This window comes from Podarcis cretensis (assembly GCF_951804945.1).
Source record: "Podarcis cretensis genome assembly, chromosome: 13".
NCBI lineage: Eukaryota > Metazoa > Chordata > Lepidosauria > Squamata > Lacertidae > Podarcis > Podarcis cretensis.
The window spans coordinates 28,495,503-28,513,071 of record NC_137182.1 but is presented as its reverse complement, the minus strand read 5'-3'; the positions used below and the strand labels follow the sequence as shown (position 1 = coordinate 28,513,071).

At 45.6% G+C, this 17,569-nt stretch overlaps 1 protein-coding gene and 1 long non-coding RNA gene across 2 annotated transcripts in view; one reads left to right on the top strand and one right to left on the bottom strand.

Annotated features, from left to right (window-relative positions):
• ERBB2 (erb-b2 receptor tyrosine kinase 2) overlaps positions 1 to 17,569 on the top strand; it is a 59,699-nt gene that overhangs the window by 31,282 nt on the left and 10,848 nt on the right. The window contains exons 12-24 of the mRNA XM_079948671.1: positions 937 to 1,130; positions 1,727 to 1,859; positions 2,319 to 2,409; positions 4,792 to 4,952; positions 6,607 to 6,654; positions 8,444 to 8,582; positions 9,513 to 9,635; positions 10,135 to 10,233; positions 12,599 to 12,784; positions 14,296 to 14,451; positions 15,691 to 15,766; positions 15,856 to 16,002; positions 16,880 to 16,977. Of these exons, the coding sequence (XP_079804797.1) occupies positions 937 to 1,130; positions 1,727 to 1,859; positions 2,319 to 2,409; positions 4,792 to 4,952; positions 6,607 to 6,654; positions 8,444 to 8,582; positions 9,513 to 9,635; positions 10,135 to 10,233; positions 12,599 to 12,784; positions 14,296 to 14,451; positions 15,691 to 15,766; positions 15,856 to 16,002; positions 16,880 to 16,977 (1,651 nt within the window). The remainder of the gene's footprint in view (positions 1 to 936; positions 1,131 to 1,726; positions 1,860 to 2,318; positions 2,410 to 4,791; positions 4,953 to 6,606; positions 6,655 to 8,443; positions 8,583 to 9,512; positions 9,636 to 10,134; positions 10,234 to 12,598; positions 12,785 to 14,295; positions 14,452 to 15,690; positions 15,767 to 15,855; positions 16,003 to 16,879; positions 16,978 to 17,569) is intronic.
• Positions 8,984 to 9,592, bottom strand: LOC307200382. Its single transcript, XR_013832398.1, has 2 exons — positions 9,461 to 9,592; positions 8,984 to 9,401 (listed from the first exon to the last, which is right to left on the bottom strand). It is a non-coding gene; the product is annotated as an uncharacterized lncRNA (long non-coding RNA).

Here is a 17,569-nt window from a genome sequence, read left to right as displayed (position 1 = left end):
CTTAGATTGCAACGGCTAAAAGACTGAACTATAAATCAAGGATTCCAGAATCTGAGCTTGCCTCTGCTACTAACTCACTAGATGGCTGTAAGCGAGCTGTCTCTATTTACTTGCATAAATGCTGTCAAACCCCAATGGATTTTGTGGCTCTCCGGATCTAACAGGATATATCCCGTCCCTCTTTTTACCAGTTATTGAGTCCAGTGAATGTTGGTAATTGTGTGTGTCTGTCGTCATGACATTGTCAAAGGCTTCCTGCTGGTTGTCAGCTTGCCACTATATTCCAAATATTCACTGTTAACATGCACAAGGCAGTGTGGAACTTCTGTCACTTGGTCAAGCAAGCTCAGAGGAAACCTGGGTTTCCTATTGTCTCTCCTAAGGGGATCTCTGAACTGGCATTTCCTGCTGAAGGGAAACCCCTCCAGAGATGGAGACTGATCCTGCAGAAGTGGAGGGCCTTGTCTCTCACCTTTTGATGAAAGGTTGGAGGGTATCCAAATAAACCACAAAAACTTTGGGCCTACACAATGTAACTTCTTCTCCCTCTCCATTCCCCTCACACACCAGCCATGTGGTAGGTAGAGCGGAGAGAACCCTCTGCTTTGTACTCCCTCACTAAAGCACTTCATCCTGCCACGGTTTCTGTCCTGCGCCAGCCATCACGAAAAGAAAGAAGTTGGAAGTAATATCCTCAGGTACAGCAAAAAGATGCCTGAATATCTTACTTATTTTAAAACCTACATCCTTCATACTAACTGAAGTTCCTGAAATTATATTACTTGAAATGCAACAAAACAAGACAGGATGTTCAATGAGTCCCTCGCTGGGCTAGTCAATATCTACTTCAGCACGGCAGGGATAAACAAATAAGATGGCTCTTTTGGGGCTTCTTCTCTTCTTCCTGATTGGAGAGCCTGTTTTTTCTTTTGGCAGCGGAGTCTATTCTCTAACATTGCAAAACCTCAACATCTCCTCCTTCGGCCTGCGTTCGCTGCAAGAGATCAGCAGCGGAATGGTTCTTATTCACCACAACCCCAACCTTTGCTTCATCCAGAACGTTCCTTGGGAAGCCATCTTCAAGAACCCTCGGCAGACCTTGTTCCAGAATGACAACAACCCTGAGTGTAGTAAGTGTGTGGCACTTACTCCTATAGTTCAGGGAACCAGGCAGAGGGCCCGCCCTGTGGAATGCCCTCCCTTCAGATATCAAGAAAACAAACAGCTATCTGACTTTTAGAAGACATCTGAAGGCTGTTTAAGGAAGTTTTTAATGTTTGATGTTTTATTGTACTTTTAATATTTTGTTGGACGCCGCCCAGAGTGGCTGGGGGCAGGTTATAAATAAATTATTATTATTATTATTATTATTATTATTATTATTATTATTATTATTATTATTTATTATTAGGCCCCCTCCCCACAATCTTCCAATCTGGGAGCCGCTTTGTGGGGTGGGGGGGGGGGAGGGAAGTGAGCCCCTTTGCCAGGCTTATGAAAAATCCTGTGCAGATAGGAGAATTTAGGGACTCCATATGTGAGCTCTTTGTGAGCAAATGCATAAGAATTCAGGGTTACTCAGCGCAATGTTAGCTTGGGCAGCTCACAGTGAGGCCAGCAAGAGTCAAACAAAACGACTTGCCATTGATGGCTTCCTCCATTCCTTTTGATGGTAGCAAAAGAACAGGTAACAAATGCATACATTCCTATGTCTTCTTCTCCACAGTACGCGAAGACCAGAGTTGCTCCCCCCTCTGCTCCAAGGGGCACTGCTGGGGACCTGGGGGGACTCAGTGCATGTCCTGCATTGGGTTTCTGCGTGGGAATGAATGTGTTAAAAACTGCAGCCTTCTGGATGGGTATGTGATCATGGGGAAAGCAGACCAGGAGCCCTGACTGTCTAGAATTCAGATTAGGAGCAACTTAATGGCTCTGGGAGTGCTATGTAGAAAATACATTGTTTAGCCACATTAAGGTCTAGAGACACTTGCTATGTTTATATATATATATATATAAAGCTACATTTTCTTAGTGTTGGGTTCTGTGTTGTTGACTAAATTCTGTGCTTTCAGGGTACATGGAAGAGGTGTGAAAATAGCATACATATCACCTCCTTGTTTTTCTTCTTTTTTGAAACATCCATCTGTCACCACCAAATTTTATAGAACAATTAAAATGCAGCCCTAGTAGAAGTTACTGTGATGAGAAGTGCACCGGCAGATGATGGATTCCAGGAAGTTAAGGAAAGCTGGGAGGAGAAAAACTGGAAGCTGCCTAAATTTTGGATTGACCTGACTTTGCAATTCCTTCTCCTACAGAGAGTTCCGGGAATACGTCAACGGGACACGGTGCCTTCCGTGCCATTCTGAGTGCTTGCCCCAAAATGGGACAGAGTCCTGCAATGGATCGGTAAGGGCAGGGACTGAAGGCTGCTGAGGCCCTCACTTTATTCTGACTTCCTCGCCTTTCCACATCAAGTTGTCTATCCATAAAGTATCTTTTCATCTGCTCTAACACACACACACACACACCCCTCTGCTAATGTTTCTTGTCACCCTATGTGCACAAAAAGAATGACCAGAACTGGCATCTGCTGTCCTGGCAGGTCTGCCTTGGCCCTCCATTAATTTTTCCTCCTCTGGCACTGATCAGGGCTGAAAGCCACCATTTACATTTCCCACAATGCCCCAGAGCAGTGCTGTGGTATTGTCGGAAATTAAAATGGTGGCTTGTCTCCCTATGCTGATCTGAGTAGTTCTGGCTGCTTGCTCCCACTATCCAACAAACCTGCCAGGGCCTCGGACATTGGAGGGGCCCCGCTAGACACCTCTTTGCTAAGGGTCCCCTCAGAGCTGGAGCTGTCCCTGAATATAACCTTGAACACACCCAAGAAGTCAGTTCAGACCATCCTTTGGTGCTACATAAACAAACCCTGTGCCCCCCTTTCTTTTCTGCTCTGGTTTCTTCTCTCATCTCCAATTTACATACATATATGATTTGCACAAACCGTAGGATGAATTGGTTTGTATTCCCGGTTTGCTGCTCAAGCAGAGGTGAGAGGAATCTGGAAGGTGGAAGCATGCAAATGGCAGTGTGTGTTCAAATAGTGCCAAGCCAATTGATCCAGTGCTCCCCATGGCTGCGCCAGTGACTGTAATGATAAATAACTGGTTTTGAATTGGCTTCTGCCGTCCTCCCTCCCCATTCATTTTTCCTTGTGTGTTGTGCCTTTTAGATTATGAACTTGCGGGTGGGTACTGTCTAATTACTGATCTAATAAGCCACCCTGGAAGGTTCTGGGTTTCCCCCCCACTAAAGAACATAACAAAAAAAAAGCTTCTGAGGAATTCCAGTGTATGCTGGAATAAAATATGGAAAAACCAGTGCTCAATATAGCAAGGTGTCTTTTCCAAAGTTGTTGGACTACAAACCCCATAATTCCCAGCCATGGGCCACAGTGGCTGAGGCTGCTGGGGGTCGGAGTCTGGAGGACCATGGCCTTCCCATGTCTTTGCTACAGGCTCCTTCCTTTAAAACCAGCTATGAATCCATGCAGTTGAATCTGTGGAGCAAGTCAGTGGGGAGGTTTCACCTGTTCTGTCTTCTCACGTCACCTGTATCCAAATATTAAGGTAGAATTCCTCAGGCTCATTTTCAAACAGGCTTGTTTTTAAACCAGGTGGCTATGAAATACCAGAGATAAATTATTAACAGGAAAGGTGTGCTTGTTTGCATTCCTTCCAGCTAAATTATGTCACGGCTTTACAGAAAAAAATTAATGGTCCTCTTACCACAGGTTTTTCTGGGTTTTTCTGCCTTCTTGATGTTTTGATGGATGTTTCTATTTTGTAACGTAAAATGAGAAAAGTCGAGGGTAATAAAACTTAAATAAACTCAATCATCAGTCTTTATACACACAAAACCTAATAGCTGTGTGACCCATAAATGCGTTAGCGAAATGCTATTACGTAAAAATTTAAGTTGAACCTTGTAATAGAAATGATAGGAAGAAACAAAGATCCAGAAAACTGAATAGCAAATAACTAAAACAGATAAATTTATAAACACAGCGTATATCAATTTGAACCACTGATACATTGCGGTGGCTGGGAAGCCACGATGTATCGGCAGCTCAAAAAGTCTGAAACCGGCATTGCGATGCAAACGCCAAAGCGGTTTCAGACAATAAATGGAAGTATCGCCCATCCCTCCTCTTAAGGACTGCCGACATAGTTATTATGCAAGAGAGCAAATATCAGCTGGCATGCTGGCAAAGACTTCGTGCATCATAGATAAAAGCTGGGCGAGCTTTATTCAGAGGTTGTCGCCTCAGACACTGAAGATAATGTCACAACTAGTCATTTCTTTTAGATTTTTCAGAGCGAGATACAGCCAAAGTGAAGAGCTCTGAAGCTTCCTTAAAAGCTTTGAGGCTCATGCCTTAAGCATGTGCTTAAATTTGCCCATTGAAATCAATGCGCCTGCAATGTTACAAAATCCAAGTTACCCAACTTTTCCCTTTGTTAGGTAATAAAATGTGCAAGAACAGCACAGTTCACCTGAGGCGACTTTGCAACAGCCCCAGACCCAGCGACTCCAAATCCATAGATTCCTATCAAAGTTTCTGGCTTTAATGTCAGTCTCGGGTCATGTCGGCAATGAGTCGCCTTGCGTTGTAAGGATGATATTGAATGCAGATCCATACAGGACAGCTGATAGGGAGGAATTCCCCTCCCCCTGTTCTTCTTATAGAAAGTATTTTTTCTTTTCTTTCTGTCCTTCCTTCCTTAGGACGCAGACCAGTGTGTGGCTTGTGCCCATTACAAAGATGGCCCCTACTGCGTGGAGCAGTGTCCCAGCGGCGTGAAGGTGGATGGTTCTTTCGTACCCATCTGGAAGTATCCTGATGGGGAAGGCATGTGTCAGATCTGTCCGACCAACTGCACCCACTCGTGAGTTTCCAACATGGTTAATAATAATAATAATAATAATAATAATAATTTATTATTTATACCGTGCCCTTCTGGCTGGGTTTCCCCAGTCACTCTGGGCGGCTTCCAACAAAATATTAAAATACAATCATTCATCAAATATTAAAAGCTTCCCTGAACAGGACTGCCTTCAGATGCCTTCTAAAAGTCGGATAGTTGTTTATTTCCTTGACATCTGATGGGAGGGCGTTCCACAGGGCGGGCGCCACTACCGAGAAGGCCCTCTGCCTGGTTCCCTGTAGCTTCACTTCTCGCAGTGAGGGAACCGCCAGAAGGCCCTTGGAGCTGGACCTCAGTGTCTGGGCAGAACAATGTCGATAGAGATGCTCCTTCAGGTATACTGGGCTGAGACCGTTTAAGGCTTTAAAGATCAGCACCAACACTTCTAATTGTGCTTGGAAATGTCCTGGGAGCCAATGTGGGTCTTTCAGGACCGGTGTTATGTGGTCTCGGCGGCCACTCCCAGTCACCAGTCTAGCTGCTGCATTCTGGATTGTGTGGAGAAGGTCCTGCTGGAAAAATAGGCACCAGTACCTTTGCCTAGTGGGTGATGGGAAGTGGGGAGGAAGAAATGCTAAGACTGTTAGCAGTTTGCTCTCTGCAGAGCACACCTTCTGTATAATTTAGCACGTAATCGTTTTGACTTCTGTCAGCCTTTTACTTGGCCGCCCTGGAGCGACACCAAAAATCTGCCGCCTAAGGTGTCCTCATTGCCACCTGTCTCTAAACGGGCTTTGATGAAACAAGGTCAGCAAAGGAAAATTAAAAGGTTAAATAAAAAAGAGAAGCCGCCTTTAAATGTCGGCGCTAGAAATGTCTTCTGCGGCTTGTGATAACTGCATGTGTCTGAAAGCTCATGAAGCTTTGCAAATTTTATTCACTTGTCTTCTTTATATAGATATAATTTTTTATTTGATTTTAAAAAAAAAACATAAACATACAACTAAAAACATTTCAAAATCCAAAGATCAAGATTACTCTGAATCTTCTGACTTCCCCCCACCACCAATCCCTTCCATGGGTCCTAATGATAATATTTACAACTGCATATCAATACTGTCCCAAGTTTTATCCTTCCAAAATAACCATACTTTCCGTGAGTTTACAAGTGTGGTTGAAATCCTGCTAATGTTTTAACCTGCTTACAGTGTTCTTGTAAATAGATTGTAAACTTTTTCCATTCTTTTTTAAAGTTCTTGCCCTCTTGATTTCTAAGCTTCCCAGTTAATTTTGCCATTTTAGCAGAGTCCATCAACTTGGTTTGCCATTCTTCTCTGGTCAGGGTTATTTCCATCTATGGGCTAGCAGCATCCGTGCGGCTGTTGTCGCATACAACAAACTTTTATTCAGCTGCCCGTCTCCTTCATTCTGCTCTACTGAACATTATTATGCCTGTTACAGTTTTTAATCAGATTGCTTTTAGTTCTCCACACTTTGTATTTATCGGTCTTTTCAATCAGTTAAAAAAACGCAAAAGTGAAAAAGAAATTAAAATTGCCTAAATGTTTGCAAGTAGCGAGCTGTATTCTGTTCCGGCACCCGTTGTTTCTCCTTAACAAGTGAAGTGGTATTTCTTAAATGGTTGTGTGATACAACTTGGTGTTTCCTTTTCCAGGTGTACAATACGGGATGAACGTGGCTGCCCCGTGGATCAGAAACCTAGGTATTAGATATCGGCTCATTTTCATTTATATCCCACGTATCTTCCCTTGGAAGTCAAGATGGTGTGCAAGCCTATACAAAGTATAAAGTGTCTTGTGTTACTGAAATATATGAAAAAATAAAAAAAAATGTCCAGTAGCACCTTAGAGACCAACTAAGTTTGTTCTTGGTTTAAGCTTTCGTGTGCACGAACACTTCTTCAGATACCTGTGTGTTACTGAAGTTACTGAACATAGAAGATTTCTGGGCACAATCTAAGCACAAAGGCCATGCTAAGAGCCATGAATATGTGTGATCAGGGAATTCAATATTCTGAGAAACCTCAGCTTTCAATTACAAAAAAGGTGGTTTTTGAAAGGATGTTTTCCTGTCCCTGTGACGGGACAAATAATCCTGCAGTGTACTCTGATGAGGTGAATGTGCTACAGAAAAAGTAAATGGCCACAAATTTGGAAAGATTCGCTGGAGAGAGATTATTCAGTAAAAACCAATAAACTTGTGGCACCGTAAAGACTGACACATTTATTATGTCATTTGCTTTTGAGGGTCAGAATCCACTTCATCAGATGCATGAAGTCTCAAATTGGCAAGACAAATATACATGGTTGCGTGGGGGAGAAGAGGGAGGTCAGAGGGAAACAAAATGCAGTGATAATTTCGTAAAAGTGAAATAATTTTTAGTCTGTCTGCTGAATTTGTGGCTAATCTGAGACATGAACCACAGTGTTTGTGCTCTTTATCACTAACATGCATCAGCTCCAAAAGATCTAGGAGATAAATCCTTTGAACGCATTATTAAAAAACAAATTCTAGCTCCTCATTATTAAAAGAATCTCAAAGTAGGTTACAATCACAGTACATTAGAACCTTGTGCAACAGAAAAAGCAGCAGGAACCACTGCGCTTTGAAACTATGATTATTAAGCAGTATATCAGTCGGTGGGTGTTTTTGCTTTATTTGTTTTAGTTATTTATTAAAATGCCAAACCAAGCACAAAACGGAATTCATCACAGAAAACAGGCATGAAATGTCTAAGCCAAGGCAAAGGGGGGGGGGGGGCTACAGACATCACCAATACATTCCAGACTTTTGGTATAATAAGAATTATAACTAGTCTGTAAAAAGTAAAAACACCAGTACCGTGGATAGCCCTTGTTTTCCAGGGGGCTGAGCTGCACTTCCAGCAAACTGGAGCTCTACCTGTATTCCTCTATCATCCACAGCCGTTTATAAGCCAAGCGGGGCTAGTGGAAGGAGGAGATTGGTTATTTTATGCATTGTTAACATAAACAATAAGATCACACCGAACAGGAAGAAATTTGTCCTTACTTTTTTCACCTCTAGAGGCTCTCAGTTTATATTTCAGTTTCTCTTGTAGAGCTGATTCCCACACCTTCGTGTGCCTGTGAAAAAATATCCGCTCCGGCATGTTCCCACCAGAATCGGGTTATTGTGGCTGTGGCATACGGAGAATCCATTGTTATTGAAATATAAATAAAAAACATGAGGGATGAAAATTTGCCATAACATCAGGAGAGACTGCTGACTTTCCTTGAGTATCCCATGGTTCACTCAAAGGCCTGAGGAATTGGGCAGGTCTCTAATTGGCACTTGAAGCTCCCTAAAAAGTTCCTCTCTTGGCAACTCATCCTCCTCACTTTCTCTGCTTGGTTAAGCCCTGCCTGGCGCAGCTTCTCTGCCTGCCTGCCCGTTCGCATCCCCTGAAAGTTGCAGGCGAAGTTGGCTACCCTGCTTCAGGCTTCCCCCCTTTTCTCTCTGTCCTCTTCCAGCCAGGCTACGTCCATTACAGCTGGGGTGGTGGGTGCTGCGCTCGTCCTCGTTCTCTTGTCCATCATCATCATTTGCATCAAGCGTCGGAAGCAGCAAGAGCGGAAGCACACTCTGCGGCGTCTCCTGCAAGAGACAGAGGTAGGGTTTGGCGGCCGTAACCTCTTTCCCCCTGAGGTGGGGTTGTGAGGAGAGCCTGTAACAGAGCTCATGGGAGATTTGGCATGGTGCTTTTGAATTTTAGCAGCCTTTTTAGAAGCGCTGCTTTATTTCCCCATGTGGGGAATTGCCTCCCTGTATGTTCCATGCTCAATGGAACCTCCATGTACAGGGGCAGTATATCTCTGAATTTGAAATGTTGCCAGACGTTTCAGGAGAAGGCCTTCATCTTCATGCTCTGCTTCTGAACTTCTGTGGACAGCTGACAGAAAGCCAGATAAGACAACTGCTTCCCTGCTCTGCATGTATAAAAAGACCTAAATGTATAAGTAGTCCGAAAGGGAACTCCCCGCTGAATAATAATAATAATAATAATAATAATAATAATAATAATAATAATTTATTATTTATACCCCACCCATCTGGCTGGGTTTCTCCAGCCACTCTGGGCGGCTTCCAACAGAATATTAAAATACAATAATCTATTAAACATTAAAAGCTTCCCTAAACAGGGCTGCCTTCAGATGTCTTCTAAAAGTCTGGTAGTTTTTCTCTTTGATATCTGGTGGGAGGGCATTCCACAGGGCAGGTGCCACTACCCAGAATGCCCTCTACCTGGTTCCCTGTAACTTGGCTTCTTGCAGCGAGAATAATCTTCACAGGAAGTCCCCAGCGCTGTTTTGTTCTCATTCTTCTCAGTGTCCCCCCAAATAATTTTATTACATGCTTGTACATGAGACTGACTAGGGGGCAGTGGAATCATAGAGTTGGAAGGGACCTCAAGCTCCTCTAGTTCACCCCCTACTGATTTGGGAAATCCACTGCTACATTACCCCTAGTAGCTGGCCATAAACCTCTACTTAAATCCCCCCCTCTCCCTGCACCCCTCCTCACTTTCTTTGATGCTCTTAGTTGGTGGAGCCATTGACACCCAGCGGAGCCCTGCCTAACCAGGCACAGATGCGTATTCTCAAGGAGACGGAACTGAAAAAAGTCAAGGTGTTGGGGTCAGGCGCTTTTGGAACGGTGTACAAGGTGAGGAGCACTGGATTAGATTTGTTGCGTGGGCAGATGGCGCGGGAAAGCCCTTGGCTGGGAACCCAACAGCTTGAGGACCTTTGGAAACCTTTTCAGAGACTCGCTTTGAACTACCAAGCCTTGAATCCTGTTCCTTGTTCACTCAGGATCCAAGTGTCTCCTGTCAATGAAATGTTCCCGTTCCAGGTGGTGATCGCATCTTCCCAGCAGCCATTAAGTTGGTAGTGGGGGGAAATGGGATTCCTTTGTCAGCTAGCAGGGCCACTGCAATTTAACTTAAGAGTTCTGTCTGGGCTGCTGCTGTGTGCGAGTGCCTCTGGCACACCATGAAGTCCCGCGTGAAGGCCACATCTTTCACTTGGGAGTTTTAGCGCAGTGTTTCTGAAGTGTCTAGTAGGCAGTCTCCTTCCCATATTCCTGTAATCATCATCATCTTAAAAAACAAAACCCCATGCATTTATTCATCTTGCTCTCTTTCTCTTAACCATCCATGCAGGGAATTTGGATTCCAGATGGCGAGAGTGTGAAGATCCCCGTGGCCATCAAAGTCTTGCGGGAAAACACCTCTCCCAAAGCCAACAAGGAAATTTTGGATGTGAGTGAGGAAGGCGCAGTGACCCCTCTTAATCCGGGTTTGGATTTGCAGCCCAGGGGCTAAAGCTGAACCAGGGACAAGCACCCTGAGGCTCAGGATTTTAACTGAGGATAATTACACTGTTTCCTGATGCACCACTTGTACTGTAAACCTAAATGACTGCACAAGAAAGTGGGGGGAAATCCATCCAAGCAGCTCAGTGAGGCAAGGCACTATGACTAAAAGAACGAAAACAGTCGAGGTGGTGCAACGGGAATAAAACGATAACAGCAATTTGAATAAGAATGAAACAGTGTATGTGTGTGTGCACACACATTAATAATGGTGACCAGCCCAAACCTTGCCTCCTCTGAAGATTTTACCACCTCCAACCATAAATCTTGAGGGTGGCCCAGCAACATTTCCTTGCATGTATGCTAGCTCCTTTGCAATGCAGAGTGACGATCACACAGCTTCTTGTTGAAAGGATCAAGTTGCGCACGGCCAATGGCAATAAAACACACAAGGAAGCTGTAAAGCTCAGTCAAGCATTGTTTACTTGAACGGCAACACCAATCTTGATGGTAGAAGACTTATTTGCAACTTTACTACAATGCAGATAGTAAGGCACACTTCAGTTGTACATGCTGCCCGCATTCAGCTCAGCAGTCTCTCCTCTGTAGGAATTGCACATGTCCACAGATAAGTGCTCCACCGCTATTTATAGCTGCTGTAGACTAGGCAATCTTGCACCTCAATGCTTCTGAGAATCTTTGAGAATCTTCTCACAGTTTCTGGAAATGGACGGTGCTTTCTCACTTGCTCTAACATCCTCTTGGTACCTCCTCCAGCCCACCTAATTGAAAAGCAGCCTAAATGCCATAGCTGCAGTTGCTGTTCTAACTGCATAGCACATGAGCATCAAGTTGGAGATAAATTGATAGCTACCAGTTTACTGCATTGGGTCAACAGGTTCAAAAGATCCCAGCATCTCCCAGCAGAGCAAAGCAAAACCAGGAGAAACAGAGGAGGAGAATATGCAGCGCCTTCCAAAGTTGTAGTTCAAGAACATCTGGAGGGCCACAGATTCTTCACTCCTGTTGTATGAAGATCACACGCTACCCCAATATTGTCTCAGTGTGCCAGATGCCAGTGTGGAATCCATGGGGATCATTGTGCAGAACAGGGATGGGGAACTTGTGGCCCTCCAGATGTTGTTGGACTGCAGCTCCCATCAGCCAAAGGGTCAGGGATGATGGGACCTGGAGGGCACCACATTTGCCAACCCTGCAATAGAGAGATACTGTCAAAAATGGTGTAGAAGGAGTGGGGCAGTAAGATGATGGAGAATAAGGCTTAAAAGCAAAAATTGTGGGCTTCTCCTTTAAAGCAGTGCAGCCAGACCTTTATGTCAGTTTGGAGCTGAGAAATAGACCTCTAATAAAATAACTCCACCCTTCCTATATGCTCAGGATTTCCCCAGGTTAAAATGTCACCGAAATCCCTCCAGTTGATTTAATTGTCACGCAGGACACAAAAGCACATCTCATCTCAGCATCTTCTCAAATCCAAGCCAAGTACCGTATTTTTTGCTCTGTAGGAGGCACTTTTTCCCCTCCAAAAATGAAGGGGAAATGTGTGTGCGTCCTATGGAGTGAATGCAGGCTTTCGTTGAAGCCTGGAGAGCGAGAGGGGTCGGTGCGCACCGACCCCTCTTGCTCTCCAGGCTTCAGGAAGCTATCCGCAAGCCTTCGGAGCGCTGCGGGAGTTCCCGCCGGGCTCCCAAGGCTTGCGGGTAGCAGTCTGTTCTGGGTGCTGGGATCGGGGGAAGCTCAGGCTTCGCCCGCCCCAGCCCCACACCTGGGGGGGGGAAATAATTTTTTTCTTTATTCCCCGCCCCCCCAAAAAACCACCTAGGTGCGCCCTATGGGCCAGTGTGCCCTATAGGGCGAAAAATACGGTATGTTGCGGTTTCTCCATTTGCTGTGCTTCCTGAAGGATCTTTTCTGCTTCTTACCTGGTGCAACATGCCCTCCCCCAATTCTCATCATCCTGGGAATGCCGCAGACTCAAAACAGTCTATAAACACTTTTTGTCGGCCAAAGTTACAAGCAACTTACACTGCATTGGGCTTCCCTGTTGTTGTCACCCATGTTTTGTTTGCCATGGCTGAATTCAGCAATTCCTGGGGTCTAGTGGGAGTGGATTAACAACCCCTCCTGGATGTCTTCCCTCTAACCTGGGTTAGCAAACTCACACTGCTCCCTCACCCCCAGAGGGATAGAAATCTCCCCTTGAAGTCTGGCCCGTGTGAGTTCTTCTCCCTGATCTCCATCACTATTTCTCTTCTGAAAGGAGACCTTTAACACCCCCTTTTCCTCCCCAGGAGGCTTATGTCATGGCCGGGGTGGGCAGCCCTTACGTATCGCGGCTGCTGGGAATCTGCCTCACCTCCACGGTGCAGCTGGTTACTCAGCTCATGCCCTACGGCTGCCTGCTGGACTACGTGAGGGAGAATAAGGACCGCATTGGATCCCAGGACCTCCTCAACTGGTGTGTGCAGATAGCAAAGGTAGGCGGAGCTCCAGTGCAGGGGGCGGGGCTTCGCGGTGATTGTCCGCCTGGCATGCGACTTTGCATAGCCAGTTGTAGTCTGCCCCTTTCAGGACCCACCTCCTCTCTTCACCCACGTTTTCTTTGCTATATCCTTCCCCATCTTTCTCCTCTTTAAAGGTGGGGGTGGTAGAATCACAGACTGAAGAAGAAAATAGGGTCAGGACAGAGGTACTAACTGAAGAGAGCTACGTTAGGAGGGATCATGGCTGGTGATGTTGACGGGCTCATTACAGAACAGGCTTCCCTGTGCTTATATGAACCACCCCAAAGGGAGGACTTCAGCACGTGACATTTATCCCACTACTGCGGTATTAAAATGGAAGACTTGGCGACGTAACTCGCTGAAATTCTTCCTCCTTCACAAATACAAGTGCCTCGCTGAATTGAGTGCTCTTGGGAGGAAACGCAGAATGTGTGCATCCAGTCTCTCTCTTGTGTTTTAAATTTGCAGCAAGTTCCTAGTTCTTATGAGTTCAGCCTCCTGATCCCAGCTTTTAACAAACCACTTATATTTAGGCTTATTGCCTGCAAATCCGTCCACCACCACCACCCACTGCCACTCCCAAAGCACTGGCATTTGTAGAGATGTGAAGTGTATAATCCAACATAACTTAATGGTTGAATGTGTTCTCTGCTTGCAAAAGACCCCTGCTTCAATCCCTGATATCTTCAGTTAGAGGAATGACAGCAGGACTGAGTATAACTTTTGTCTGAGATATTAGAAAACTGTTCTCGGATAGTACTGAGCTACAGGGAACAGTTGTCTGGTTTAGTATAAAGTAGCTTTGTACGCGGGACGCGGGTGGCGCTGTGGGTAAAAGCCTCAGCGCCTAGGATTTGCTGATCGAAAGGTCGGCGGTTTGAATCCCTGCGGCGGGGTGCGCTCCCATCGCTCAGTCCCAGCGCCTGCCAACCTAGTAGTTCAAAAGCACCCCCGGGTGCAAGTAGATAAATAGGGACCGCTTACTAGCGGGAAGGTAAACGGCGTTCCGTGTGCTGCGCTGGCTCGCCAGATGCAGCTTGTCACGCTGGCCACGTGACCCGGAAGTGTCTGCGGACAGCGCTGGCTCCTGGCCTCTAGAGTGAGATGAGCGCACAACCCTAGAGTCTGTCAAGACTGGCCCGTACGGGCAGGGGTACCTTTACCTTTACCTTTTAGCTTTGTATTTTCAAGCATATTTTTTGTTTTGTAAGCTGTGAAAAGGAATAAACCAGTTGAGTCAGGCATGGAGGGTAGGAGAGCACTGCAAGAACCCTCCTTTCCCTTCTCCAAGCAAGTTTAGTAAGTTTGTATCGATGCCACAGAAATTAGAAATTAACGTTAATTATTTTCTCCACTTCTGCAGTTGAGACTGAGGGTGCATGGCATCTATTATTGCACCTATGTGTTTTTAAGAGCTCTAGAAACAGTTCCCCTTGGCTCAACTTTAAGGGGATAGTTACTAGCATTTCTTCATTCTCTCTCAGGGTATGAACTACCTGGAGGATGTCCGTCTGGTCCACCGGGACTTAGCTGCCCGGAACGTCCTGGTGAAAAGCCCAAACCACGTGAAGATCACAGATTTTGGTTTGGCTCGGCTGCTGGACATCGATGAGACAGAATATCATGCCGACGGAGGGAAGGTTGGTCAGAGAACACAGTTATGGAGCAAGTCCACACTGAGTAGCACCCTAAAGGTTGATCAGAATTGTTCAGAGATGGGTGCAGTTACAGATCATTTGAGTAGTAGGGAAAGTGCACTGACACTGTTGGTTTTGTCTCCTCCGGGCAAATTTATTTATTTATTACATTTCTATCCCGCCTTTCCTCCAAGGAGCTCAAGGTGGCGTATGTGGTTCTTTCCTCCTGTCCATTTTTATCCTCACAACAACCCTGTGAGGTAGGTCAGGCTGAGAGTGAACGACTGGCCTAAGGACACCCAGTGAGCTGGATGGATGAGTGAGGATTTGCACCCTGGTCTCCCAGCACTCTAACCACTAGGCAGTAAATAGGAAAGTTCCTTATACCAACTCAAGACAGTTGGCCCATGTAACTTGGTGTTGTCTACACCAGAGGTAACCAATGTGTCACCCTCCAGATGATGTTGGACAAAGACTCATCATCTCTTGCTGGTTGGGGTTGATGAGACCTGACAGTGCTTTTTTTTCTGGGGGGGTACGCATACCACTAAACATTTTGTGAATCTAAGTTTGGCCTCATTGAGAAGCAGTATTTCAATATGAGTAGGAAAATGAGAGTACCTCTAAACATATTTTTAAAGAAAAAAAGCACTGGGACCTGAACAGCATCTGGACAGGGGACCATGTTGACTAACCCCAGTCTACATTGACAGGCAATGACTCTTGTGGTTTTCAGGGTGGTCTTGCCCAGTCCTGCTTGGAGGTGGCAGGGATTAAGGTTTTGCATGTAAAGCAGATGCTGTACCACTGTACTGTATCAGACCTGGTTCTTATAAACAACAGCAGAGGTAGTGAGCCTGTGTCTGAGCTGCAACACTTTGAAGTGCATGTGAGGGCCCGCGTAATTGAATGATTCTGCAGGCAAAACAATTCTCTCTATCTCTCTAGAAAATAAGCCTGTTGGAGAAAAGGTCTGTGGCCTACCTCTTAGCTTGGCATGCTTTCTTTCTATATTCAGGGAGAGTGTTCTCTGTGAAGGAGGATTCTATCCTGTGTCCCTGGGCTTGCCCTCTTGTGGTGGTACGGCCCAGGCGCAAATTGACTAGCTCCCTAAGAACTAGGCCCATAAGCCTGTTCTCCTGCCCCACACAAACACACACGGCTGCTGCTGCTTGGAACCAGCCCACAAGAGGGATGGTTTGATGCCACAGTGGTAAACTTTGTCCCATTTGCCTTGTCCAGGTACCTATCAAATGGATGGCCCTGGAGTCCATCTTGCGCAGGCGTTTCACACACCAAAGCGACGTGTGGAGCTATGGTAAGTGGGGGCTTGTGGGGACTCTCCTGTTCGTTCCTTGGCGAGACGTCGGCTGGCGCTTGACGGGACCCTCTTGCCTGTCTCTCCAGGTGTGACTGTGTGGGAGCTGATGACTTTTGGAGCCAAGCCGTATGATGGAATCCCCGCCCGAGAGATCCCTGACCTGCTGGAGAAAGGAGAGAGGTTACCACAGCCTCCCATCTGCACCATTGATGTCTACATGATCATGGTGAAATGTAAGAAGCCAGAGGTCTTGCATGAAAGGAAAAAGGGTTGCAGTGAAATATAGGGGCAAGGGGGGCAAGGCCCTTGGTTACTGTAGCCTTTGTTGTCGCTGGCACCCCATAGCCCTTAAAGCAGCCTTTCTCAACCTTTGGGTCCCCAGATGTTGTTGAACTACAACTCCCATCACCCCTAGCTAGCAAGACCAGAGCTCAGGGATGATGGGAGTTGTAGACCAACAACATCTGCGGACCCACAGGTTGAGAACTGTTGCCTTAAAGGGAAGTTGAATGCCAGCAAGTTGAGCTATATCTTTTTCTTGGAGGATCTTGATGGTTCCTCCTAAGAAGGTCTGCATCTTTGAACTTGTATTTTCTGGAGTTTGAACGTTTTGGCTAAACGTTTGCATTCAGAGCTTGAAAGTTCATTTTACAAAGGAGCTGATTCCAGTTCCCATTTGTCCCTTGACAAAATGAACTAGTTCAGTTCATCTTCAGTAGCCAGTTCAATTCAATGGATCCTCAGCACGTTTGCTTTTCAGCATTCATAATATTACAAGCTTCTGTGCCGAAGTATAAAATACACTTAAGAAAATACCAAAACACACAGTCAAATGTGAATGGTTTAATTTATTTCCCCCCAACAATTATGGTGTTTAATTTTAAAGGCCCAAAGCGTTCAAAGAGTAAAGAAAAGCACGCATATAAGATAATGAAGATGAACTAGAAATCATTCAGAGTTCTAGCCCCAAATGAAATTAATTCATATTCAGTTTACCTGTCAATTATGGGAGCTACCTTCAGGGATAGCTTAGGTAATTTTTAAGTAATTCAGTGAACTTGATTAAACTGAACTAATTCATTCCAAGTGCTGACTGTGCTTGCCACACAGGTTGGATGATCGACTCAGAATGCAGGCCCAAGTTCCGAGAACTGGTCACTGAATTCACGCGAATGGCCAGGGATCCGCAGCGTTTCGTGGTCATCCAGGTGAGCCAGGAGCGGTGGTAGGGAAAGCCTCTTTCATCCTGCCAAGACCTAGCCTGTGTTCAAAGGGGATTTTTCTCCACTGTGTTAAATTAGCTTTTATGAAAGATTTTCTTGTGTTACAAAATGGACAAATAAGCAAATAAAAGTTCAATTGGGGGAAGAGGGAAGGAGGGAGAGAAGGGGGGGGTTGTTATTTCATTCTATTGCCTAGTGTTAGCATCATGTAGATAGATCCTTTGTGTGTGTGTGTGTGTGTGTGTGTGTGCGCGCACACACACACACACACACACACACGGCAGGCATCCCCAAACTTGGCCCTCCAGATGTTTTGGGACTACAACTCCCATCGTCCCTAGCTAACAGGACCAGTGGTCAGCGATGATGGGACTTGTAGTTCCAAAACATCTGGAGGGCCAAGTTTGGGGATGCCTGGGTTAGGGGGTCCAGAACTTGGTTGGCTGTGTTCAGTTGGTTGCAGTGTGGCTTGTTTGTATGTGTGTGGTGGGGCAGGGATCAGTTGTTGGGTCATGTTAGCCATATTGATTTGTATGTTGTTGTGGAGGGGGGTGGAATAGGTCATTGTCTTGTTGTT